Source organism: Staurois parvus, unplaced genomic scaffold (genome assembly GCF_062004578.1).
Source record: "Staurois parvus isolate SC_StPar_1 unplaced genomic scaffold, SC_StPar_1.0 ptg000065l, whole genome shotgun sequence".
NCBI lineage: Eukaryota > Metazoa > Chordata > Amphibia > Anura > Ranidae > Staurois > Staurois parvus.
Genome location: NW_028317861.1, coordinates 1 through 25,855, shown reverse-complemented (window position 1 = coordinate 25,855; position 25,855 = coordinate 1). Strand labels below are relative to the sequence as shown.

General features: G+C 45.1%; 1 protein-coding gene across 1 annotated transcript; it reads right to left on the bottom strand.

Annotated features, from left to right (window-relative positions):
- Nucleotides 1–1,372: 1,372 nt before the first annotated feature.
- Nucleotides 1,373–23,697, bottom strand: LOC149469645 (phospholipase A2 inhibitor and Ly6/PLAUR domain-containing protein-like). Its single transcript, XM_089668847.1, has 5 exons — nt 23,467–23,697; nt 13,080–13,199; nt 9,868–10,017; nt 9,391–9,531; nt 1,373–3,567 (listed from the first exon to the last, which is right to left on the bottom strand). Exons 1-5 carry the CDS (start codon nt 23,507–23,509, stop codon nt 3,362–3,364), a joined length of 660 nt encoding a protein of 219 aa, XP_089524973.1. The 5' UTR covers nt 23,510–23,697; the 3' UTR covers nt 1,373–3,361.
- Between the last annotated feature and the right edge of the window lie 2,158 nt (nt 23,698–25,855).

The window sequence follows — 25,855 nt, the reverse complement described above, 5'->3', positions numbered from 1 at the left end:
TGTCACGGATGGACTTATTGCACAGGTGGTCACTTATCACGGGACCACGCTTGGAGTCACTGAGCTCCTGAGAGCGACCCATTCTTTCCCCAATGTTTGTAGAAGCCGTCTGCATGCCTAGGGGCTTGATTGTATACACCTGTGTCCATGGAGGGGATTGGAACACCTGAATCACATGATTTGAATAGCTGGCCCAACACTTTTGGCAATAGTGTATGTAAATGGGCCAGCCAAAATACTACCATATTTGCGGCGTATAAGGTGACTGGGTGTATAAGACAACCCCCTAATTTTCCAGTTAAAACATACAGCCCAAAAACTACTCACTATATAAAGACTACCCCCCTTCTGAGGCAACACCATTTAAAAACCTCAGATTTCAATAAACATCAGATTTGATTAAATATACACCCACTAATTTGCCAGCCCGCTGGATGTGCAGTAATACTGTATGTACAGTATACCGCGCTGCGCCAATCACGGCAAGCAACGTATTCTATTAATAAATACAAAGCCTGCTCGAATCCGACATACATACAGTATTACCGGACATCCAGCAGGCTGATAGATTAGGGACGTTCATTTTGAGCCAGCTTGGCCCAAACAAAGTAAAGGTTCACAATGTATACCCCACATATAAGACGACCCCCGATTTTTGGGGTATGTTTGTAAGTATAAAAAGTCGTCTTATACGCCGGCAAATACAGTACTTTTTGTCTGTTTTTAAATTTGATGTAATTAAATTTCAACCTGTATGTTTTTTTTTTTGAAGATGCATTGGGGTTTATTTACTAAAGGTCGAGGGTGCAAAATTAGGTGCACTTCTACATAGAAACCCAGCAGCTTCCATCGCCAAAGCTTAATTGAACAAAGTTAGAAGCAGATTGGCTACCATGCACAGGCGCACCAGATTCTGAGCTAACATGTTTTAGTAAATCTACCCCATTGTGTTTGGATTGTATATTACCTTACGTGCCCTGTCATTCCCGGTGTGACTTGCAATGAGATTTTCCATGCGATGCGAGTTTCAAATTGCATGGCAAGTCACAACCTATTGTCCGCAATAAAGCGGTCATATCGGCGTGATTCCAATTTGGTGGGAGATGCACCGAATTTTAAAGTAGAGCATTCACATCTGTGTTTGACATCTTGCACATTGGACAATGACATCTGGCTTTGAAATCGTGCGACTTCACTGGAAGTCGCACGATTTCAAAGTCGTATCGGTGTGAATGGGGACTTAAAGTCCCATGGGAAATTTGTATGTACATTTCGTTTAGAAGTTATGCCATCCAGGCACTATTGCTAACATGTCCCATCCAGGGAGGCTTTCATTCATATGAACGTGGATTAATGACACAAACACATGATCTAATGAAATAAAATGGTTTATTTATAGACAATCTCATAATAATATAATGCCCTCTAGAGAGTTTGTGGTTTTACTTTTGTTAGATAGAGGCTGAGTAGCATGGGGAGTCAGCCTGTGATGGAGGCAGGAGTTCACCTCAGGACAGGCTGGGAGGCTACAGGTCAGGGCTTCTGGAGCCCTCCCACCTTTCTAGAAAGTTGAGAACTTTCTGGAAGAGGGGAGGAGGCCCAAAACTGCCTGTTTGAGGGATCTTGTCCAATCCCCTAGCAGAAGGCTGGGCATGGTGACCAAGGCAACCCTCAAATATGACAGATCCTGGGGGAACAGTAATGATTGTCAGATGAAAGATGGAGTGAGGAAGGCTGGACTGTGGGGTCTGGGAGAGGGCCTTCCTACAGGCAGGTCGCTGGAAAGGAGGATCTCCACTGCCTTGAGGTCTCCAAGGAAGGACAGCCTGTGCAGAAGGGAAGGAGCCAACCCAGTGTAAGGCCTGAAGGCAACCACCACCAACCCACTAAGCTCACCGGAGATGACGGTGTGAGCACTCCTATACGCTACAGGCCAGATAAGGGGAGAGGGCGGTCAGCAGTTCCTGGGCCCCCTTGCTTAGGGATATCCTCAGGCAGCTGGGGGGGGGGGGATGAAGAGAATGTTTCATTCCTGACCAAAGCACATGTGATTCTTTGCAGTGCGATTTTGTATGGGCCCAAATTGCACGGTAATAGTAATTGGTATCGATGAGTACTTGAGGACAAGTATTAGTACCCTCTGTTAAAAAACAGGTATCAGTGCATCCCTAGTAGGACCCATTATAATGGGAGCAGCAAGGGTACAGACCTGGTAACTCAGCCCAGAGATAGTGGCAAGCCCTCATAATGAGCACAGCAGGTGTACAGACCTGGAAAATGCAGTGCAGGGATGGTGGGAGCCCCTCATAATGGTTAAGCAGGTGTACAGACCTAGGAACTGTATACAGGGATGGTGGGAACCCCCTCCTAATGGGCAAGGTGATGTACAGACCTAGGAACTGAATGCAGGGATGGTGGGAACCCCCTCCTAATGGGCAAGAAAGTGTACAGACCCAGGAACTGAATGCTGGGATGGTGAGAACCCCTCATAATGGGCACAGCAGGTGTACAGACCTGGAAACTCAGTACAGGGATGGTGGGAAACCCCTCATAACAAGTACAACAGGTGTACAGACCCAGGAACTCAGCACAGGGGTGGTGGGAACCCCTAACAATGAGCATAGCAGGTGTAAATTCCTGCTATGGCATATAGAAAGGTTATCCTCTCAGTGATCAGTCTTAGTGGGGAGAAGCTTACAAGAAACGTCCAGAGTACAGCTCAGCACTGACAACTGAGTGCAGGTTTTCCAGACCCATGCATTTGGTGCATTACATGCTGACACCAAAAATGTCACTATTGATCTATTACGCCTTTGGCTTTTTTCAGCAAATTAAAGCTGCAGGGAAGAGGCAAAAATATACAGTTGAAAAAAAAAAATCCTTTAGCAGGTAAAGCAATTGCATTTCTGATCATGCAGTCCTGAGATTTACACAGCTCTACCACACAGCACAGCCACGCCGGTGATCTGCCTTTTTTTTTTTTTTTTTTCCCTATTGCAGTAAGGCAATACAGCTAGGTCCTCTTCCTACCTCCAGGATGTAACTGGTCAGTGAAGGAGCAGCAGGAGACAGATGAGGTCATCACTCTGCTCTCTGCTCCTGTCAGCCTGTTCTCAGTTATCCCATGTATACAATACCATAGCTGTTGTACTTCCATTCTTTCCTCTACTATCCAGGAGGATTACAGAAGGCCGATTACCTTACACTCAAGTACTTACCTTCGTTGCAATTAAAATTACATTTCATACATAAAATTAAAATAGCCGAATTCAATGCGGTTTTTAATATCAGCCTGAAATGTACACATTTTTCAACAGAACAGTATTGTCAGTGCGAGTCTTGCTGTGCCGTGCCGATCTTCCTATCCCCAGGAGGATAGGACAGCTAGGATCCCAGCAACAGTGAAAGTGAAGGAGAGGACGAGGTGGCTGTATAAAGGGGAACTTGCACTTGAACATTTGATCTTCATGGTCATGTTAATGTGCCCGTACGAGATCTCCTGCGTTCCAATATCGCATATACTTCGTGTTGCACATCCGCGTAGTGCCAACATTTGATCTATGGGTTCTATTCAAGAGAAAAAAAAAAAAATATATATTAGATCTATTCAGTCGTATCCGACCCTTGGCGATTGCATGGACCGTCACTCGCAAGGGACTTTTGTTGGTTATGTGTTATAGAAGACACTGGTAGTGATGAGGCAGAATTATGACTTTACTTGTGTGGCTTAAGTTGCAAACATACAAAGCACATTTTTCAGCAGACAGATTACTTCCGGAAGATGATAGAGAAGAAGAAAGAACCAACAGGTTTTCAGCTATACACAACTAGTAACCTTTAGTGTATAGTGCCATCTACTGGTCAAGTGATATTAACACACAATACTATATATAGTACAATATAGTACATGCTGTTGCATTCCCAGTAACTTTTTCCATGAATTTTCTTAGTAATTATTTTTAGAGGGTAGGTTGCCAGGTCTTTCCCCAACCCCCACCATGCAGGAGATCCCACATGGCCAGGGATGAAACTGGGACAATTTAGACAGGAGCCAATTAACCGACCAGCAGGTCTTTGGAGTGTGGGAGGAAACTGGAGCAGCCAGAGACAACCCACGTGAACACAGGGAGACCATGCAAACTCCATGCAGGAGGCGCCATGGTTGGGAATTGAACCCATGACCCATTTACTACAAGGCAGAAGTGCTAACCACTAAGCCACTGTGCCGCCCCTATATATAATATATATTTTATTAATAATATCAGAGCAGTTCATATATACTGTTTACGAAGACCCTATTACCATTAAAAGAGTATGCATTCAATTTATGTCCAGTCAGGTAGGCCCTTACACTAATTAAATGTAAAAGGAAATTGTAAAAGTGGGTGTTGGATGAATGTCACCAGCATTCGTCCAGGCTGCACAAATGCCATCCGTATTTTTAGAAATACTGTCATTTCCCAGGATTTTTAGCTCATCAGCTCCATCCAGTGGCCAAAATGCAATACATTTTCGGATTCCAATCTTTCAAAAAAAATATTACAGTTGTGCTCAAAAGTTTGCATCCCCTGGCAGAAATTTGTGGCATTGATATTGAAAATATAACTGATCATGTATTTTAAAGGATGGTGATTGCATGCAGCCATTTATTATCATAGTTGTCTGGCTCCTTTTTAAAATCTTGATACCAGAAATCACCCAAAATGGCCCGGATCAAAAAGGTCTCCAGCCCCTGTGATGTTTGGCCTTGGAGCAGATGCAGAGACAACACCTCCTGCGCTCTAGGACTCAAACCAGGGGTGGAGGAATCGAGGAACCTCAAAACAATTGCACCAGTGTATGGAAGGTTGTGCAGCTCTACAACAAGGCTGGGGAAGCCCGACCAATACTGTGAAGTGAAGCAAAAAGAGTGCACCAACCTTGCACATTATCTCATTAATTCTGTGATTTTATTAAATAAATAAAAAAAAAAAAATTTACACACACACTTATTTAATAAAATCACAGAATTAATGAGATAATGTGCAAGATTGGTGCACTCTTTTTGCTTCACATTTGGCTCACATCTTTGGCATTTTAAAATTGCAATTAGTGTGGGTATAAAATCAATAAGTATGTTAGCTTTCATGTGGATGCACAGAGTAGGCTAGATACTGAGCCATGGGGAGCAGAAAAGAAGTGTCAGGAGACCTGCATAACAAGGTAAATGGAACAGGATATAAAATAAAAAAAAAAAAAAAAAAAAAAAGAAAAGTGTGTGTTAGATTAACCATTTGCTTCTGAATTCAAAGTTGTGTGACACCTACAGTCAACCTTTTTTCAGTCAAGATACCCTTTAAAAATTATGGACAGTCCCAAGGCACCCCATTCTAAAAATGTGAAAAATAATTCTAATAGTTTTATATAACTCAGCAACATCCACACATGTAGGACACCCAACGTTAGAGGCGATTTATTCTTCCAAAGCAAATACACTTTTGCACACTGGTACTGGCTAGTATTCCAGTTTTTCTCTTCTCCCTCAATTTTTCTCCATCACTGTTTCCTCAGCACTGATGGAGAGGCGCAGGGGAGGCAACTGACATCCTTATCAACTGATGATGTCAATGGTTGTCAGGACACCGGCAGCTAGAAGGTCATAAATGGTGCACAATGAGAACCTGTGGCTTTGTATAGCTAAAAGGCAGGCTTTAGACATTTTGCCAAGGCACCCCTGAAGAAACCTCAAGGCACCCTGGTTGAGAAAGGCTTACCTAGAGAGCTCCAGGGTCATGGCTGATGTGGAAAAGACCTAGTCCGGGCCTTGGAGCCCAGAGGCTTTGTAGACCTTTGGGTTGCCTGAAGCCTCCACGCCTAGGTCCACGTCTTACCTGGTAGACGGACGTTACACTGGGAACAGAACTTTATAGACTTGATCTGACTGATGCTCAGGGCTCTTTTGTGCTCACTTTGCTATGAGAGCCTGCTGCTGGGTGAAAAGGCTGACTGAGCACTAAAAGTTAGAACTACATATTCTCATTGGGAGAAGAGATGGCAAGAGGGTCTATGACTGATGTGGAGAAAACAAAACACTTATTAGAATAAATCCTGTTCAGGGCCCTGAAACCTGGAGGCTTTGTAGAGCTTTGGGCTGAATAAAGCCTCCATTCCTAGTTCCACATCCTACCTGGTAGCCAGACCTAATTGTAAGCGTCATCTGTGCACAGGTCTTTCTGTATTTAAACTATTTGATGCTCAGAACGCTTTTCTAAGAGAGCCTGCTGCTAAGTGAAAGGACTGACTGCTGACAGAACACTAAAAGCTATAAGAGCTATGTGTTCATTTCTTGGAAGAGATGGCACTTAGATGTCACCTAACTTTCTCACATAGTCAGGGTGAGGGGCTCCAGGGTCTGTGGCTGATGTGAGGAAAAACAAGCTTTTTGTTTTTTCAGAATCTTAAAAAAAAAAAAAAAAATCAATATTTCTCCGAATCATGAAGCCCAGAGGCTTTGTAGAGCTTTTGGTGAGAAAGCCTCCAATCCTAGGTCCACATCTTACCTGGTGGTCACACATCATAAGTGTCATCTGTGCACAGGCCTTTATACATTTAGGCTGACTGATGCTCAAGGCTTTATCAAGCCCCCTGGGTGGAAAGGCTGACTGAACACTAAAGTGCAAGAGCTACCTTTTTTTGGGGGAGCTTATTAGGGGGTACCCTGTTAGTCAGCAACTGAACTGAATTTAGTTACTAGCTTGGACAAATGGGTATTTTGTTTGCTTTATGCTATGGACTTGCTGAACAAAGCCTGGCTGCACCTTGTTTGCAGGACAAAATTTGCTTGGACGGTCTCTGTGTCCCTGTCTCGCTTAAATGATTCAGATCATCAAACAAGTTTAATAATTACACAAAGAAAACCTGAGTAAATACAAAATGCAGTTTTTAAACAAATTCATTTATTAAAAGGGAAGAAAAGCTGTCCAAACCTATGTGAAAAAGTAATTGATCCCTTTGCTAAATCATGAACTGTGATTAACCACTTTTTTTGGAAAGCCAAGTTAAATTTCACTTGCCACACCCAGACCTGATTACTGCCAGACCAGTTGAATCAAGAAGCTGTCCAACAAGGTGAAGCACACTAAAAGATCTAAAAAAAGCAAAAGAAAATTCAAGAACAGATGAGAAAAAAAAAAAAGTAAAAGCAAAATCAACATGCATCAGTCTGGAAAGGGTTACAAAGCCATTACTAAGGCTTTGGGACTCCAGCGAACCATGGTGAGAGCAATTATCCACAAATGGAGAAAACGTGGAACAGGGGTAGATAAGTGTTCTTAGTAGGTAAATTTGGTAGTTCAACTACTCTTGGGAAGTCATAAATGAACTCAGATCATCTAAAGAACTGCAGTCCTCACTTAAGATCAGTGTTCATGATTCAGCAATAAGAAAGACTGGGCATAAACGGCATCCATGGGAGAGTTCCAAAGCGAAAGCCACCGCTGACCAAAAATAACACAAAGACTTGTCTCACATTTGCCAAAAAAAAAAAAAAAAAAAATCTTGATTATCCCCAGGACTTTTGGGCAAATATTCTGTGGCCTGATGAGACAAAAGTTGAGCTCTTTGGAAAGTGTGCGTCCCGTTATGTCTGGTGTAAAGCGAACAGCAATTAATAAAATAGAACCTCATCCAACAGTCACACATGGTGGTGGTAGTGTGATGGTCTGGGGTTGCTTTGCAGCTTCAGGACCTGGAGGACTTGCCATAATTGATGGAACCATGAATTCTGCTCTCTACCAAAAAAAACCATGAAGGAGACCACACGCTCAAGCGCACTTGGGTTATGCAGCAGGATTGATCCGAAACATACCAGCAAGTCCATCTCTGAATGGCTCAAAAAACAAAAATTAAGGCTTTGAAGTGGCCTAGTCAAAATCAGTTTGAGATGCTGTAGCATGACCTTAAACAGGCCGTTCATGCTGGAAAACCCTCCAATGTGGCTGAACGAAAACAATTCTGCAAAGAAGAGAAAATTGTGCCACAGCGATGTGAAAGACTCATTGCCAGTTATCGCAAATGCTTGATTACAGTTGTTGCCACCATGGGTGGCACAACCAGTTATTAGGTTTAGGGAGCAATTACTTTTTCACATAGGGCCAGGCAGGTTTGGACAGGAAATCAATATAGAAAACTGCATTCTGTACTTACCCAGGATAGCTTTGTGTAATATTAAAATTTGTTTTAACGATCTGAAACAATTATGTGTAAAAAATTTGAAAAATATGCAAAAAAAAATAAAATAATTTTTTATATAATATAGATATTTATTAAGGAAGGGAGAAAATATAGAATACACACAGCGTCACAATCATGCCCACAGGTAGAGGTGTGGTTCTCCATTTTACCCCAAACTTCTACATTTTGGTATTGCTCTTAAATTCATATGCCATCACTTGAGGGAGGGGGGGGGGGGGGTGTAGCATCGTGCATACAAGAGCCAGGCACAGGCTCTCACAATTAAGAAGAAGTCTTCTGTATCCCCTCATTCCACCCCCTCCCTTAGAAAGGCGTTCAGTGTAGCTGTTTAAACAATCCTCTTGCCAAATACGATAGTGAAGATACCAGTTGATGTGGTGTAGAAAAAAGAAGCGGTTATGTTTTGGGTGTAGTCAGAGAAGTGAGGACCGTCTGCGATATAACATCGGACAGAAAGCAAAGGAGAATCTCGGTGCAACAACAAAACCGGGTGCAAGACCAGAAATCCCTTTTTAGCTCATCAGACTTGAAACTGCTTAACCCCAGGCATTTATATGGCAAGTACTTATTTACCTAAACTTCTGTTATCTGTTTGCTGTGCGGTTGTGCTCTGTATATATATATATATGTTACATCTTTTTCTGTAAATATTTCTACTGCACCCTTTTTGACCTTTTAGTAATAAATCCTACTTTCTAAAAGCACTGTTTCTATAGCTCCTGAATGTAACTTACGAATCATTGCTGCGGAAGAACGCTACTCTGAGTATTTAACCCTCTGTATAACCGGTCTGTAGAGATAGCGGGATACTGACGGTTAACCAATCATCCCTAGTGTATTGCGGAGTTTCTTCTTTCTCTGTATAAAAAGGAGGTGGCGGCAGTGTGAAGGGTTAATTGCTTAATTAACCTGACCTAGTAACAAATACTCCCAGGTTGCAGGTACATCGATTGTGGTCCAATTAGCTGGAAAATCATTGTGCAGGGTGCAGCATTGTTACGCACGTGACATCGCGGTTTTAGATTGGCTAGTCCTTCGCTCACGAGTTTGGTGATAAGGGCTGGGGTCTGACGCTGCGCCCATCACACACAGTGCTGTGAAAAAGTATCTACACACACACACAATATGTTTGTGTATATAATATAGAAGTATAATTACCATACTGATGTGAAGATTCCAGAATACACATATTTTCGTCACCGGTACATCTCATGGTTTTGTCATTGTAACACCAATCTGAATACGAACTTGCACAAGTGGCACAGGTCACTCCATTTGGTTCAAAGTTATCTTCAGGCACTGACAAAATTTAAAGAAGAATTCCATCAGACCCAGTCTGCATTGAAAGTGGCTAATAAACCTTCTAAAGCTTGTTTCCAAAATCTTGTCCAAAGTCTTCCCAGAATAGTGAAGGATGAAGAGTGTGGGGGTGCAAATCCATATTAATTCCCATAGTTTTGGGCTGCCACATCTAACAAGTTCATAAAAAAAAGGCATGATGGTGAAGTTTCCACAAATGTTTGGCCATATGGGTGCTATTTCTACAGCTTCCCCCCAAGCCTTTTAAGATCTTGGTAACATGTTTGATCCCATGAAGGATCGTTAGATTCTCACAAGGAAAATGGTAAGACTTACATGTGGGTGTTGGCGGATAGCAGTTATCTGTGAAACAGCAGGATGTGTTCCTCTTTATCTTGCCCCCGGGTATGCTGATACTGCCCGGGGTATTACACTGGTCCTTAGGGGCACATCCCCTGGAAAATTCTTCACTCACTTTAGAATGACCTATAGAAAGATATTTGTATTAATAAATGACAACGGTAATTCAGAGTGGAGGTTACTGAACCTAGGCTGAAGTGTCACCATTGGCTGCCGATATACTTTTGCTGACTAAAAGCTTCCATCCCTTTAGTATGACTATTATAGAAATCTTCTTCACGTAGGTGGTTCGTCTGAATATTACAGCCACCCTCAGCCAGGATTCCATGGAACCCCTTGGTTCTTCTGGAGGTTCCTGGGAGTCTCTTGATTTGTGGCTGATTGACCTATCTAATGGTACCTACATGGTTCCAGGACCAATGCCAATTGGCAGAGCCAGCAGCATGACACCAATGATCTTTTCAGCTATCTGTAAGGGAAGAATTCTGACCACCACTGTAAGGGGACATTCTTCCAACTGGCCACAATAGAAAGGGTGTTGGTGGGGAAACGTAGCGTGACAGTAGTAACCACTTTCAATCCAGTTGCAATTAACAAAAACTTGTATTGAAGTAATGGCTCAAAGTCAAACAACTTAATGTGGGAACATTCGGCTGGGAACACTCGCAGTTCTAATGTGCTGACAGCGTCCGCCCCATGTGGCAAGTCTGTGCCTAATTAAGAGGATTAAATCCGATTGAGATGCTGTGGCATGCCCCATGTGGCCTGGCAAGTCTGTGTCCAATTGGGAGGATTCCTGTAGAGCAGGAGTCTCCAAAGTGAGGCCCGGGGGCCACTATGCCTCCCACCGACACCAAAACGATGGGGCCACTATGCCTCCCACCGACACAAACGATGGGGCCACTATGCCTCCCACCGACACAAACGATGGGGCCACTATGCCTCCCACCGACACAAACGATGGGGCCACTATGCCTCCCACCGACACAAACGATGGGGCCACTATGCCTCCCACCGACACAAACGATGGGGCCACTATGCCTCCCACCGACACAAACGATGGGGCCACTATGCCTCCCACCGACACAAACGATGGGGCCACTATGCCTCCCACCGACACAAACGATGGGGCCACTATGCCTCCCACCGACACAAACGATGGGGCCACTATGCCTCCCACCGACACAAACGATGGGGCCACTATGCCTCCCACCGACACAAACGATGGGGCCACTATGCCTCCCACCGACACAAACGATGGGGCCACTATGCCTCCCACCGACACAAACGATGGGGCCACTATGCCTCCCACCGACACAAACGATGGGGCCACTATGCCTCCCACCGACACAAACGATGGGGCCACTATGCCTCCCACCGACACAAACGATGGGGCCACTATGCCTCCCACCGACACAAACGATGGGGCCACTATGCCTCCCACCGACACAAACGATGGGGCCACTATGCCTCCCACCGACACAAACGATGGGGCCACTATGCCTCCCACCGACACAAACGATGGGGCCACTATGCCTCCCACCGACACAAACGATGGGGCCACTATGCCTCCCACCGACACAAACGATGGGGCCACTATGCCTCCCACCGACACAAACGATGGGGCCACTATGCCTCCCACCGACACAAACGATGGGGCCACTATGCCTCCCACCGACACAAACGATGGGGCCACTATGCCTCCCACCGACACAAACAATGGGGCCACTATGCCTCCCACCGACACAAACAATGGGGCCACTATGCCTCCCACCGACACAAACAATGGGGCCACTATGCCTCCCACCGACACAAACAATGGGGCCACTATGCTCACACGGTCTGGCCCCCTCAAAGTCTGAAGGACAGTAAACTGGCCCCTTGTGTAGAAACCACCGTTGTAGAGGATAGAGTGTCCCTAACCTATCCCTACTCAGCTCCGGAATTTGAGTTTAGGAGTTTTTGGTGTCTTTTTTTGCCAAAGCTCCTAAACTCAACTCAGTAACAGCCTTTGTCCATGTACACACAGTCTTTTACCAGAGTTTACAAGCTTCTGCATTTAGGTGAGGCTAAACCTCCCTCTCCTGAACGTGATAGAATCAAGTTTAGGATAGGAATATTTTGACCGCCGACTGTGTGAGAACGCAAAACATGGCACTGGGTTTTTGCAGCGATTCACTGTTTCCTGCGGTCAGGGTAGGCTCGAGTACATGAAGCCGATCAGACTTACATTTTCCAGTGAAGTCACACGATTTAAAAGTCGGGAAGTCACACGACTTCCCAGATGTCTATGCTAGTTGCACCTGAAGTAGCGCATGCACTACTTTAGAGATCGGTGCAGCTCCGTCCAAGTTGGAATTGCACTGATAGGACCGCTTTAATTGCAGACAGCAGGGTGCGAATTGCCATGCGATTTACAACTCATATGGCATGGCAAGTCGCACCCGGTGTGCAAGTCTCCTCTCCCCCATGATCAGACTGCAATATTATAACAAGCCAAGAAGCTGCAGCAAGGGTCAATCTGTGTCAGATTTAAGCCAAGAACCAGCACCAGTCCTCCCCAAGTAGTCACCTCAGTCCAAGAAGTAGAAGGTAAAGTGTCACTAAACCCAGGACCCTGCATTCACTATACCTGGACTCCCACACTACATAATTTACAGCCTAAAGGGCCCGGTATGGCTTGGAAGGGGAACCCACGCACACCCCCCCCCCAAAAAAACAAAAAAACTGGGGACCCTCCTAATCTTCCTACCAGACCTAAAGGGTCTGGTGTGGATTGAGGGGACCCCACACTGTTTTAAAGAAAGAAAAGTCAGTCCTGTTGCAGCAGGTTCTATACATTGTACAGATGTGCAACTTGGCAGTTTAAAAAAGGGACGACCCCCGGCATGATATTAAAAAAGGAATTTTTTTTTTAACTTTAAAAACAGTGAAAAACAAATAAAAAAAAAAAAAAAAAAACACACGTACTTATTTTTTCCTCCACACTGACTCATGTCCCTTGGGGCACGACCCGAGTCCCCATACCCCTTTTATGGCCAATAGCTTGCATATAAGCCTTCGAAATGGACATTTTTTAATTTATAAGCTAGAGTCCCATAGACCTGCAGAGAGTTCGAAGGTTCATTAGGATGGAGCTTTCGACTGCAAACCAAACATAAGCCGACTGCCCTACCAGCGGAACTCACCCATGGTTGTCAGGGTGTATGCCGAGACGCACACTTGTCCTTTCGGGCAGACCATGCTGGTATCGCCATTGCAGTATGTGGAATAGGAAACCATACAGACTTTACAAGTAAGGGCGTGGCCTGCGGAGCATAAATAACAAAATGTTAGCATATTATTATTATTATACAGGATTTATATATTAATATACAGGATTTATATAGCGCCAACAGTTTGCTCAGCGCTTTACAATATAACAGGAGACAATACAGCAACAATACAAGAGGGATAGGAGGGCCCTGATCCTTGGAGCTTACAATCTAGGATCATATGGTACATTGTGCTCCTGGAGCAGCATTGTTGATTGGAGAACTGTGCAGGGAGGGTGCCACCGATTGGAGTATGGTGTGGGGTGGGGGGGGGGGGGTTCCCCTGATTGGAGTATGGTGCAGGGAGGAGTGTCACTGATTGGAGTAGTGTGGTGGTGGTGGGGGGGGGGGGGTGTCACTGGAGTACTGTTACTGTCATTAGATTTACCCCACAGTGGGACCCTTTAAGAAAAAGGGACTACTATGGACAAGTGCTGTTTCTCATTTAATCAGCAGAGCCAGTCTATTCCGGGAAGGTACGCACATCACCTCGCCCTGTTATTGCAACATATGGATGTTCTATTATTTCACCATAAAGTGAAGAAATATTACTGGAACTACTGTTATTTGAGTGCAAATCCAGTATTCAATGGTTGAACTACTAGGTCTGGCCTGATCATTGCGAAGAAGTGTGAACATGGGGTTTCAATGCTTTGGGAAAAAAAAAGTGCAAGTGAAATTACTGGAAGTAGGAGGAGCCAGCTTGAGAAAGAGCGGTGGAGGCCTGTTAGATTGAGGTCTAGATGGTGGGAAGCACCACTCTGGACTGCCAATATTTTGTCTTCAATACATGGTACAGGGCTGATCCCAGGGACCTGGCCTGGAACCACGGTATAGCAAGGCCTTGCCTATGTAATGTTATGGCTCCTTTCCTAGTCTGCAGGCGGTGTTCACCATGGGACTGAACGTTGTGAAGAACTGCTGGGAGAGGCAATCTTCCTCACAGCTACTCTCGAAATGTCTATGTAGTTAGTACTGGGGTTGGACTAACTGGCTGGTTAAAATAAGAGGACATTGTCCTTCCATTTGTGGGGCCCCAAGGATGGTAATGGGGTGCTAACACACATGCTAACATGGGTACTGAGCAGAGGGATTATGGATCGGAGCACTGTGCAGGGGGAATGTCAAACCACTGGCCCAATGAGCTCAATGGGAGAGCGGAGCTGTGCACACGGGGCAGGTTTACACTTGTAAGAACAAACACTTGATTAAAAAAAATTGCATTCAACATATTTCATGCATGTTACTTACCTGTAATAGCATTCGATGTGTAGATATGCATAAGCCCTGAGCTCATGTTGAATGTTATGTTGGCATCCCCAGACTAAAGTGATAGCCTATAACAGTGGTCTCCAAGCTGCAGCCCAGGGGATAGATGTGGCTGTGGATGGAATAGTTCTCCAAAAAAGGACCAGACTGAGGCAAACAGACACAAATGACAGGGGGAACCATTCCTCCCACTGACGCCAATGACAGAGGGAACCATTCCTCCCACTGACGCCAATGACAGGGGGAACCATTCCTCCCACTGATACCAATGATGAGGCACTATTCCTCCCACTGACACCAATGATGGGGCACTATTCCTCCCACTGACACCAATGATGGGACACTATTCCTCCCACTGACACCAATGATGGGACACTATTCCTCCCACTGACACCAATGATGGGACACTATTCCTCCCACTGACACCAATGATGGGACACTATTCCTCCCACCGATACCAATGATGGGACACTATTCCTCCCACCGACACCAATGATGGGGCACTATTCCTCCCACCGACACCAATGATGGGGCACTATTCCTCCCACCGACACCAATGATGGGGCACTATTCCTCCCACTGATACCAATGATGGGGCACTATTCCTCCCACTGATACCAATGATGGGGCACTATTCCTTTCACTGACACCAATGATGGGGCACTATTCCTCCCACTAATACCAATGATGGGGCACTATTCCTCCCACAAATGCTGGGGCATGTTCTTCTCCCACTGGCCAAAGTCCGGCTCCTCTAAAGTCTCGAGGGCAGTAAACTGGGCCTTTATTAAGAAACTTTGGTAACCCCATGCTCTTTAGTATTCCCCTTCTTTCTTCCCCCTGCTACTACATAAAAGGTTATACAAGACGTTAATGGGAGGGGAGCTGGGCCAGCACAGACAAGTAGATACTCTTAGAAGAAGAGAGCACTGACAATCTACGAAAATCGACTTGTCCTAGAGTCGGCAAAACTTCTAACAAAGTCTCAAGGCAAATTGCAAACAATTCTTTAAATACATAATATTTTAAAAATATATTTTTATGTAACAAAACAACCACAAATACACCTATAAAAAATACTTATTTTTTCTGTGCTTTTACCAGCTATTTTTTTGCGTTGATGACAGGCCTTCCTTACTCCGGAGAAATACAAAAACAAAAAACAGTGACGCACGTGGACACAATTGAAAAGGCATTTCTAGTGGTGGGTGGAGGGTTCCTAACCAGATGTAATGGTCCTAGTCCAGCAATTGTTCCCGGAGCGCTGAGCTCGACAGCTGGGGTTGTATTTTTGATCTTCTGGAATGGGGGAAAAGTTCATTGCTTTGCATACTGAGCTCCTATTGGTTGGAGAGGAAAACTCATTACACATTACCCTGCTGCATGGAGAGAGATCAGGGGAGAGGCATTATCAGGCAGAGATTAAAGGACCTCCAGCTGAAAAATGCCAATCCTTTGACCTCATGCTGATCTGGAGGCTAGACTAAAAAAGGCAGAACTCCTAACTGCCATGTGTTTGCATACAGTGTCAACGTGACAGCCAGGCAAGTAGCATTTTTTTTTTTTTTTTTAGAAGTAGAGATCAGCAAGTGCATTGCAAGGTCCTTTCTATAAATAAAAAGGCTGCTTTCACACTGATCAGTTTTTCCTTCTGGTTTGAAGAAAAAACAAAAAAAACCAAAAAAAAAAACCAAAAAAGAAGAAGGGGGGGGGGGGGGGGGGAAGGAGGAGTACACCCCCATTGAAATACATCAACAATACGACAAAAACACCTCCTCTTCAATTTCGTGTTTGGTGCATTTTTTGAGTCACAGGTGCAAAAGGCATAAGAAACAGCACAAACATAAAAAAAAAAAAACGCAGCAGAAATAATACATATGCATTTTATAGCACAGTTTTTGCACAGGAACAGTGTTAAAGTAGCCAAAAAAGGCAATATAACCTCTTTTGTTTCCATAGCCATTTTGGTGGTTTTTGCATAAAAATAATTTTAGGCCTGAAGAGTAGTTCAAATACTCCCAAGGAAAACATAAAAAAAAAAAAAAAAAAAATTAAAATTTCGGAAAGCCGAGACCCTTGAGAATAAAATGGTGGTAACTCCAATGTCACATAACATTAGTGTAAGGGTTTATCAAGCACAAATTTTCAGTAAAAACACAAATTTTAAGGTACACAAAAAGGAGGTATATTGCAGGTTTTTGTTTTTTTGGTAAAATAGAAAGATGAGATTATGCCAGGTAAATAGATATGCAATATGTCAAGACTTGAAACTGTGTGCACGCGGCACTCTACATTTTCCACACGTGACTCTTTTGGATGGGTTAAGTACTTGGGTGTACCTTTTCTTTTTTACACTTTATTTATTACACTGGGACCAAAAGTCTGCCATGTGACATAATGTTCTGTTTAGTCTCACCTGCCCTCCATTGAAGCTAGAGAGCAGGTGAGACTCAAAACTATTAGCTTCCTTCTGTAATGCAGGCCATAGATGGGTCGAAAATCGGCCGATTTTTCGGCCGAAAATAAAATTGGCTGATTTTCGGATCGTTAGTGGGCTATTTGTTCGGCCGTTTTTCGGTATTTTGGCCGTTTTTTTTTTAAATCGGTAAAGTTGGAAAAAAACGGCCGATTTTCGCAGCAATAATGGGAGGAGAAGGAGAAGGCGAAGGATGAAAAATAAGAGGAATTCCAGTCCTGCAAAAAGTGTCCCTGCAGAGAGCTCTGCTATTTCTGACAGTTGACAGTTCCTTGACATTTACAGAGGTTGCAACATTGTATCTATTTGTTTCCGAATAAAAACATCTGTATCCTAAATGGATACAAATAGATCAGAGGTTGCAACCTCTGTAAATGTCAAAGAACTGTCAAAGAAATAGCAGAGCTCTCTGCAGGGACACTTTTTGCCGGCTGTAGACGGGATGAAAATCGGCCGATTTTTTTTACCATTGGTGGCAACGTCAGCCGCTTGATTGACCGATTTTTCGTTTAAAAAAAAAAAAAAAAAAAAAAAATTCTTTGTTCTGCATTTCCCAACTTTAACTGCTTCTACACCGCCCTATAGCAGAAATACTGCTACAGGGTGGCACAGGTGCATAAAATCATGCATGTATGAGAGATATTCACACACACACACGTTCAAAATAATAGCAGTGTGTTGAAGAAAGTGAATAAAGCTCAAAATCCTTCTAATAGCTTTTATTTCCATCCACACAAATGCATTGGGAACACGACACATTCTATTCCAAATCAAAACATGAAGAAAAATATCAAATTTGTGTTCTTCCTCAAAAAAAAACAAAAAAAAATTTAATGTCATTTGGGTGCAGCGTTGCATGACTGAACAATTGTAAGTTCAAGTAATGCAGTAACACAAAAAAATGGCCTGGTCAGGAAGGAAGGGGGAGGGCAAAGGTTCAAGTCAGTGGTCACACCGCTGCGATTTAAAATCGTGTTGTGGGTGCAATTTCAGAAGACTTTATTGCTACTTGTGAGGATTGGTCAACGTTTTCTTGCAAAAAAGTAATACAAGAAAAGCGGGGCGCGATTTGCATGGGCACGAGAGCCCATTCATTTGAATGGACTCCCGTGCCCCAGGACACGCAGGGAAGTCCCTGCACTACTTGGGAAAAATCGCAGCCTGCACGGAAACATCGGTTCCCAGTACGGATGCGATTTCCAGTGCAGGCAGCGTGCCATTAGAATTAATGGCATCCACCTACGGGTCCCGCATTCCTCTGTGCGGGTCGTGCGGCTGCAGGTATCTGTGCGGGTCCCCCATTCCTCGGTGCGGCTGCAGGTATCTGTGCGGGTCCTGCATTCCTTGGTGCGTTTATTTGTGCGGGTCCCCCATTCCTCTGTGCGGGTGGTGCGGCTGCAGGTATCTGTGCGGGTCCCCCATTCCTCTGTGCGGGTGGTGCGGCTGCAGGTATCTGTGCGGGTGGTGCGGCTGCAGGTATCTGTGCGGGTCCCGCATTCCTCTGTGCGGGTGGTGCGGCTGCAGGTATCTGTGCGGGTCCCGCATTCCTCTGTGCGGGTGGTGCGGGTGCAGGTATCTGTGCGGGTCCCACATTCCTCTGTGCGGGTGGTGCGGCTGCAGGTATCTGTGCGGGTCCCGCATTCCTCTGTGCGAGTGGTGCGGCTGCAGGTATCTGTGCGGGTCCCGCATTCCTCTGTGCGGGTGGTGCGGCTGCAGGTATCTGTGCGGGTCCCACATTCCTCTGTGCGGGTGGTGCGGCTGCAGATATCTGTGCGGGTCCCCCATTCCTCTGTGCGGGTGGTGCGGCTGCAGGTATCTGTGCGGGTCCCGCATTCCTCTGCGGTTGGTGCGGCTGCAGGTATCTGTGAGAATCCCGCAGCGGCACCACCCGCACAGATGCGAACCCAGCCTTACCCTCGGTTCACATCTAAGCGTTTTCCGCAGCATTTTGCGGAAACGCACTACAGTCCATTTAACATGATTTCCTATGGGACAGGTTCACATCTACGTGTTTTCACCCGGTGCGTTTTTTTGGACAGGGCCAGGGACTTTAAAAAAAATGCACAAAGTTGCGATTTTGGCTCTATAGACTTTAATGGAAATGCTGCAGAAAAGCGCGTAGTGCATTTTTGCCGTGTTTTGCGTTTTAAATCAGCCTAGCAAAAAAAAAAAAACACCCCACAAAAAAAACAAAAATACAAAAAAACAAAAAACAAACAAAATAACCCCACAACACAACAAAAACACAATGCAGAAATGGATCAAACACGCACTGCATAGCTGTGAACCTAGCCTTAGATGCGATTTCAATTCACAAATCGCACCGGCATGAAGTATTTGGCCCTCTGCATGGAGTCTGGGATTTTTCTGTGAGTTTCTGAGGATTTCCTTCCAAGAACATTCCAACAGTTTAATGATGAATAGTCATTTTTTTGGACTTTGCGTCCCCCCAGTGTTGTGTTGAGAAGTATGTGCTCTGGAATTGTACAGGAGGTGGGGTGGGGGGGGGGGGGTTGTACTTCCGCTCATTGACCTTCCTTCCTGGCCTCCATGCATGGATAAGGGTCTGGTGGGGGTTTCAGGGGGAACCTTTTGCTGGTTTTCCTCTGGAAGTCGGAGTTTAGTCCTGCTTTGGCCCACTTGGAGGAGTTCTTGTTGACCATCAGACATACAATGCCTCCAATCTGTGAAAGCTCCTACAATGAACAGAAGAATGACTTCATGCGATTTCAGATGGACTTGGCTGGAGTCGCACCTTCTGATCGTGTTCTGGGAGATGAGGTTATTGTGGCCGGGCCCTGCCATTGACTTTCCAGCCCTCGCCCTTCCAGCCTGAGCTGTGCCGGGACTATTCTTATGTTGGCAGTGAAGAGGAATAAATAAAAAAATTATTAAAAAGGATAGAATGGATGTTTTGTGTTTAGTGAATGTTGGAGAGTAAAACCCCCAGATAGTTTCTTCTGTCTCTCAGGGACTGTATTGGTGAGATCCCTTTTTTGAGTTCTTGGGTCTGTACACCTGCTGTGCCCGTTATGAGGGGTTCCCACCATCCCTGTGCTGAATTCCCAGGTCTGTACAGTTGTTGTGTCCATTATGAGGGTTCCCACTATCCCTGTGTCCATTATGAGGGTTCCCACTATCCCTGTGCCGAGTTACCGGGTCTGTACCCCTGCTTCACCCATTATGAGGGGTTCTCACCATCCCTTTGCTGAGTTCCCAGGTCTGTACACCCGCTGTGCCCATTATGAGGGGTTCCCACATCTGCACACCTGCTGTGCCATTATGAGGCATTTCCACCATCCCTGTGCTGAGTTCCCGGGTCTGTACACCTGCTGTGCCTATTATAAGGGGTTCTCACCATCCCTGTGCTGAGTTCCCGGGTCTGTACGCCTGCTGTGCCCATTAGGCAGGGTTCCCACCATCCCTGTGCCGAGTTCCCAGGTCTGTACGCCTGCTGTGCCCATTAGGAAGGGTTCCCATCATCCTCACATGGAGTTACCAGATTTGCAAACCTGCTGTGTCCATTACGACAGGTTCTCACCATTCCTGTACAGAGTTCCTGTGTTTGTACCGCTTATGTCCAATATGAGGGACTCTTTTGGAGAGTAAAACCCCCAGATGGTTTCCTCGGTCTCTTGGGGACTGTATTGGTGAGATCACTATCCCGAGTTCCCATGGTCTGTACACCTGCTTTGCCCATTATGAGGGGTTCCCACCATCCCTGTGCTGAGTTCCCAGGTCTGTACACCCGCTGTACCCATTAGGAAGGGTTCCCACCATCCTTACATTGAGTTACCAGGTTTTCCCAACTTGCTGCGCTCATCATGAGGGGTGCTTACCATTCCCGTGAATAGTGCCAAGATTTGCACACCTATGTCTATTATGGAGGGGTTCCCACTATCCCTGTGCAGAGCTGCCAGGTCTGTTCACCTGCTGTGCCAATTAAAGAGGAGTTTCCACCATCCTTGCATTGAGCCCAGAAAGGTCCATCCTGGACCATTCAGTGGTGAGCGTCCTCAGGCTCTATAGCTGGGGGTCTCCAAACTTTGGAAACAAAGCGTCAGTTCACTGCCCTTCATATATTAGGGGGGCAGACTGTGGCCTGAGGGAGTAGACAATGCCATAGGCTTGGTGGTCAATGGGAGGAACAGGGCCCCGGTAATGGCGACAGCGGGAGGAACAGGGCCCCAAGGGCAGGATATAGGCAAGCAAAAGGTAGGGTTTCCACCTCATCCCTTTAAAAACTGAACCCAATGACGGCTAGGGATGTCAATCACCGGGTCCAGGCTGGAGAAACAACACAGGTCCCTCTCCTGTCAGCAAGGACATGCTGCTTTCTCCCTCTCTGCACAGCAAGAGTCACTGATCTCCGCCATTACTAGTATAAAAAAAAAAAAAAAAAAAAAAAGATATATATAGCCAACTTTCATGTAAGCCATTAATTTACACATTTTTTTTTTTTTTTTAGTTAGCAGAGACATGTTGCAAAATACATTTTGGCCTAAATTTATGAAGAAATTAAATTTTTTAAATTTTTGTTCTGGGTATAGCAAAAAGTAAAATAAAAATAATTTTTTTTTTATAATATATAATTTTTTTTTCCGATTGTCGGTCTTTTTTGTTTAAAAGGAAAAAAAAACAAAATAAACAAAGAAAACAAAACAAAAAAAAAATGCACATGTGATCAAATACCACAGAAAGAAATCTCTATTTGTGGGGAAAAAAAAAAAATACATAAGTTTCAATTATGTGCAGCGTTCCATGACAGTGCAATTGTCAGTTAAAGTAACGCAGTGCCCTTTCATAAACAATGTCTTGGTTAGGATATGGGGGGGGGGGGGGGGGGGTAAATCCTCTGAAGGACAAGTGGTTAAAGTTTTCAGCTTGTTTTGAGTGGTTGTGCTGGACTCCACCTGCGGAAGGAAAAATCATTAACACAGGAGAGAAGCTGAGGATTTAACCCCTTTGGAGGGAAAAACGCAATATTGGCACTTATATAGCACCACGTCCTACTGAACAAGGTGAGAGCACAACCGGTAATAGATTCACAAACGGGATTTTTAAAAAAAAAAAAAAGGTGGAGCACATCGGTGGATGTCAAGCTACAGTTTTGTGTGGAGCGAATGCATGGATGAAATATCACACATAGGATACACTGAGCAGAATGCTGCATGGACTGTGGACATTTCATGTTACTTGAGGCTCCGATCACACCTATGCAGTTTGCTTTTTGTCCATTTTGCAGTGCCTTTTGCATTTTTACCGCATTTTGTTTTTTTTTTTTCTTAAATTGGAATTTTTTTTTGCTGGGCAGAATAAAAATGCAAAAACGCAGTAAAAATGCACTACCATGCATTTCAGCAGATTCTCAATTGAACTCTATTGTAGCAAAAACGCTGCTTTTTAAAAAAAAAAAAAAAAAAAAAGTCCCTGACCCTTTCCAAAAATGCAGAATTATGAACATGTTGCATAGGAAACCATGTGAAATGGGACTGTAGTGCGTTTCTGCAGAAAAAAAAAAAAAAAATTAAACAACGCATAGGTGTGAACGGAGCCTTATTGTAGAGCGCTGCACTTTTATTTTATGGAGATTGTTGTCACTTTAGTTGTGTGGTGGGCTATGGAACGAAAGGATTAGCAGGTGTGCAGCGCAGGAGAATATTAATCAAAATTTGTGTATTTATTTCAGGTACTTGTATAGCGCCGTCAATTTACGCAGCACTTAACTTTGCTGTTGGTGCCATCTTATAATAGAAACAGATTCAAGTTTGACATACATATATATATATATATATTTTTTTTTAATAAGACAAAAGCTAGACAGGTAAAAAAAAAGAGGGGGGGGGCACCCAAAGAAGTTCTATACTAGGACCCCGACCCCCCCCCCCCCCCCCAAAAAAAAAGGCGTTAATTTTTTTTTTTTTGTAATCTTTAAAGAAATTACACCCGGACCCAGGTAACAAATTACAGGGTCACAAAATACAAGTCGTAAGGCAGTCGGCAATGGCGGCCAAACTAGACAACCCGATCACCAAACAACAGTCAGTATGTGTACCAATGTGAGCCAGAGGAGATAAATGAATCCTCAGTTTCTATATGGTGTCAGCGTTTAGAATTTGTTTCAACTGCAGCAATAGAGGAACGCACGCTGCGTATCAGACACAATGATCGGAAGGCGTGGTAATGGCGCATCTCTGAATAATAGCCTTATGATATATATCCAGGGGCGGACTGACCATTTGGAAACTCTGGCACTGCCTGAGGGCCCGGGGTCAGTAGGGGGCCCCATGAGATGCCCCTGGTACCTTTTCCATAGGCTTTTTTGAGTTTGGGCAAGAACACAGGGGTCCCATGATTCCCTATTGCCCGGGGGCCCCATGAGTTGTCAGTCCGCCCCTGTATGTGTGTGTGTGTGTGTGTGTGTGTATATATATATATATATATATATTAGAAAAACCCCAAAACAAACAAACTGTGACATTAAAAGAAATACATGAAAGTGTCCTGGAGACTCACCGGTGGCTGTCAGGGCAGAGAGGACACATAGGAGGCTCAGCATAGTGGAGTCAATTGTCAGGCTGAGGATGGATGGAAGACATGTGATGGGAGTCCTACCTCAGATTTAAGGAGTGTCTACAGCAGAGGAGCACAGCCCTAATTCCTTTGCTCCCTCTTCTCTCCCTCCAGTCTGTATTTATCTGTCTCCTCTCCCTGCCTTCTATCCCTCCTCCCTCTAGCATTCTATCATTCTGCAATACTCCTAATGTCATCCTCTCTCCTCTCTGTGCCCTCCCTCCTCCTACTTCCTCTTACTTTCCTATAAAGAACACAAAGTTCTGAACACCAGCTGAAGGGGGGGAGACTTTTACTTTTGTCTTTGACCTTTTGTTTCTCTCTTCGTTTTCCTGTCCTCTTTTTCTCAGCTCTTTTATTTCTCTTCTTCCCTGTCTTTATCTGCTTGCTCTCTTCCATTCTATCCTCTCCCTCTGCCCCCCCCCCCTCTCTCTCTCTCTCCCTCTACATTCTTTACTTTCTCATCTCTCTCCTTTTTTTCCCTCACTCTCTCCTATTTTTCTCCCCCTTCTTCCATATCTCTAATCTTCTTTTCTCTCTCTCCTCTCTCTTCTTTTTTCTCTTATATTTATCCTCCCTTTCTCTCCTCTATCTTCTTTCTCACTTTCTTTCCTTTTCTTTCTCCTCTTCCCTCCTCCTTTCTCTATCTCCTCTCCTGCTGTCTTTTTCTCTCTTCTCTCTCTTTTCTGTTTCTTCTCTCTCTATCTCTCCCCCATGTCTCTTTCTTTCTCTCCCACTTCTCTACCTCATTCTCTCCATTTCTCTCATCTCATTCACTTCCCCCTCTCTCCTCTTCCCCCCCCCCAACTCTCTAGCTCTATATCTCCTCTCTCTTCTCTCTCCCCCTTCTAGCTTCTGCTTTCTCCCACTCTCCAGCTCTCCTCTATCTCCTCTCTCCTTCCAGCATTCTCTCTTCTCCCCCCATCTCTCCTCTCCCCCCACCTAGCTCTCCCCTCCTTCTCTCTCTCCTCCTCTCCCACCTCTCTCCCCTCCTCCTCTCCCACCTCTCTCCCCTCCTCCTCTCCCACCTCTCTCCCCTCCTCTATCACTCCTCTCTTCTCTCTCTCCCCCTACTAGCTCTCCTCTCATCTTCTCTCTCCCCCTTCTAGTTCTCCCTCTCTCTTCTCTCTTTCCTCTCTCTTCTCTTCCACCTCTCCTCTCTCTTCTCTTCCACCTCTCCTCTCTCTTCTCACCACCCCCACCAACTCCCCTCTCTCTTCTCTCCACCCCCACCAGCTCTCCTCTCTCTTCTCTCTCCCCCACCAGCTCTCCTCTCTCTTCTCTCTCCCCCACCAGCTCTCCTCTCTCTTCTCTCTCCCACCCCCACCAGCTCTCCTCTCACTTCTCTCCCACCTCCACCTCTCCTCTTTCTTTTCTCTTCACCCCCACCAGCTCTCCTCTCACTTCTCTTCACCCCCACCAGCACTCCTCTCACTTCTCTTCACCCCATCAGCTCTCCTCTCACTTCTCTTCACCCCATCAGCTCTCCTCTCACTTCTCTTCACCCCCACCAGCTCTCCTCTCTCCCACCCCCACCAGCTCACCTCTCTCTTCTCTCTCACCCCCACCAGCTCTCCTCTCACTTCTCTCCCACCTCCACCTCTCCTCTTCTCTCCATCCCCACCAGCTGTCCTTTCTCTTCTCTCATCCATCCCGACCAGCTCTACTCTCTCTTCTGTCTCCCATCCCCACCAACTCTCCTCTCTCTTCTCTCTCCCACCCCCACCGGCTCTACTCTCTCTTCTCTCTCCCACCCCCACCGGCTCTACTCTCTCTTCTCTCTCCCACCCCCACCGGCTCTACTCTCTCTTCTCTCTCCCACCCCCACCAGCTCTACTCTCTCTTTTCTCCACCCCCACCAGCTCTCCTCTCTCTTCTCTCTCCCCTCCTCTAGCAAGTTTGGAATTATTATGGGTTGGGTGGGATCTAGCATAAACTAATAATGGGTCATTGTCAGAGGTGAGAGATAAAAGAAAGTTGGAGGTGAGTCCATGAACATAATCAGGGTTGGGGGGGGGGGGGGGATAACGACCTCTGTGACTTCTCATCACCCTCTCAGTCTGTGACATGTTGTAACATATTTGTGTTGGAGTTTCTTCTCCTAGTAGTGAAGCGGCACTGACAGGTAGATGGTTAGTCTTTAAGAGTTTGTTACTCTGTTTCTGCATAAGTTGTCACTGGAAAAAGGTTTCCCCATCAGAAGACTTTTACCCCCAACTTTTTTCTACTGACAAAGTTACTCAATGCAAAAAAAAAAAAGGCCATACTTTGACTTTAATTTGTTTAATTTTTCTCTTGTTACATTGTTTATATTTGGCACGACAATACTAAC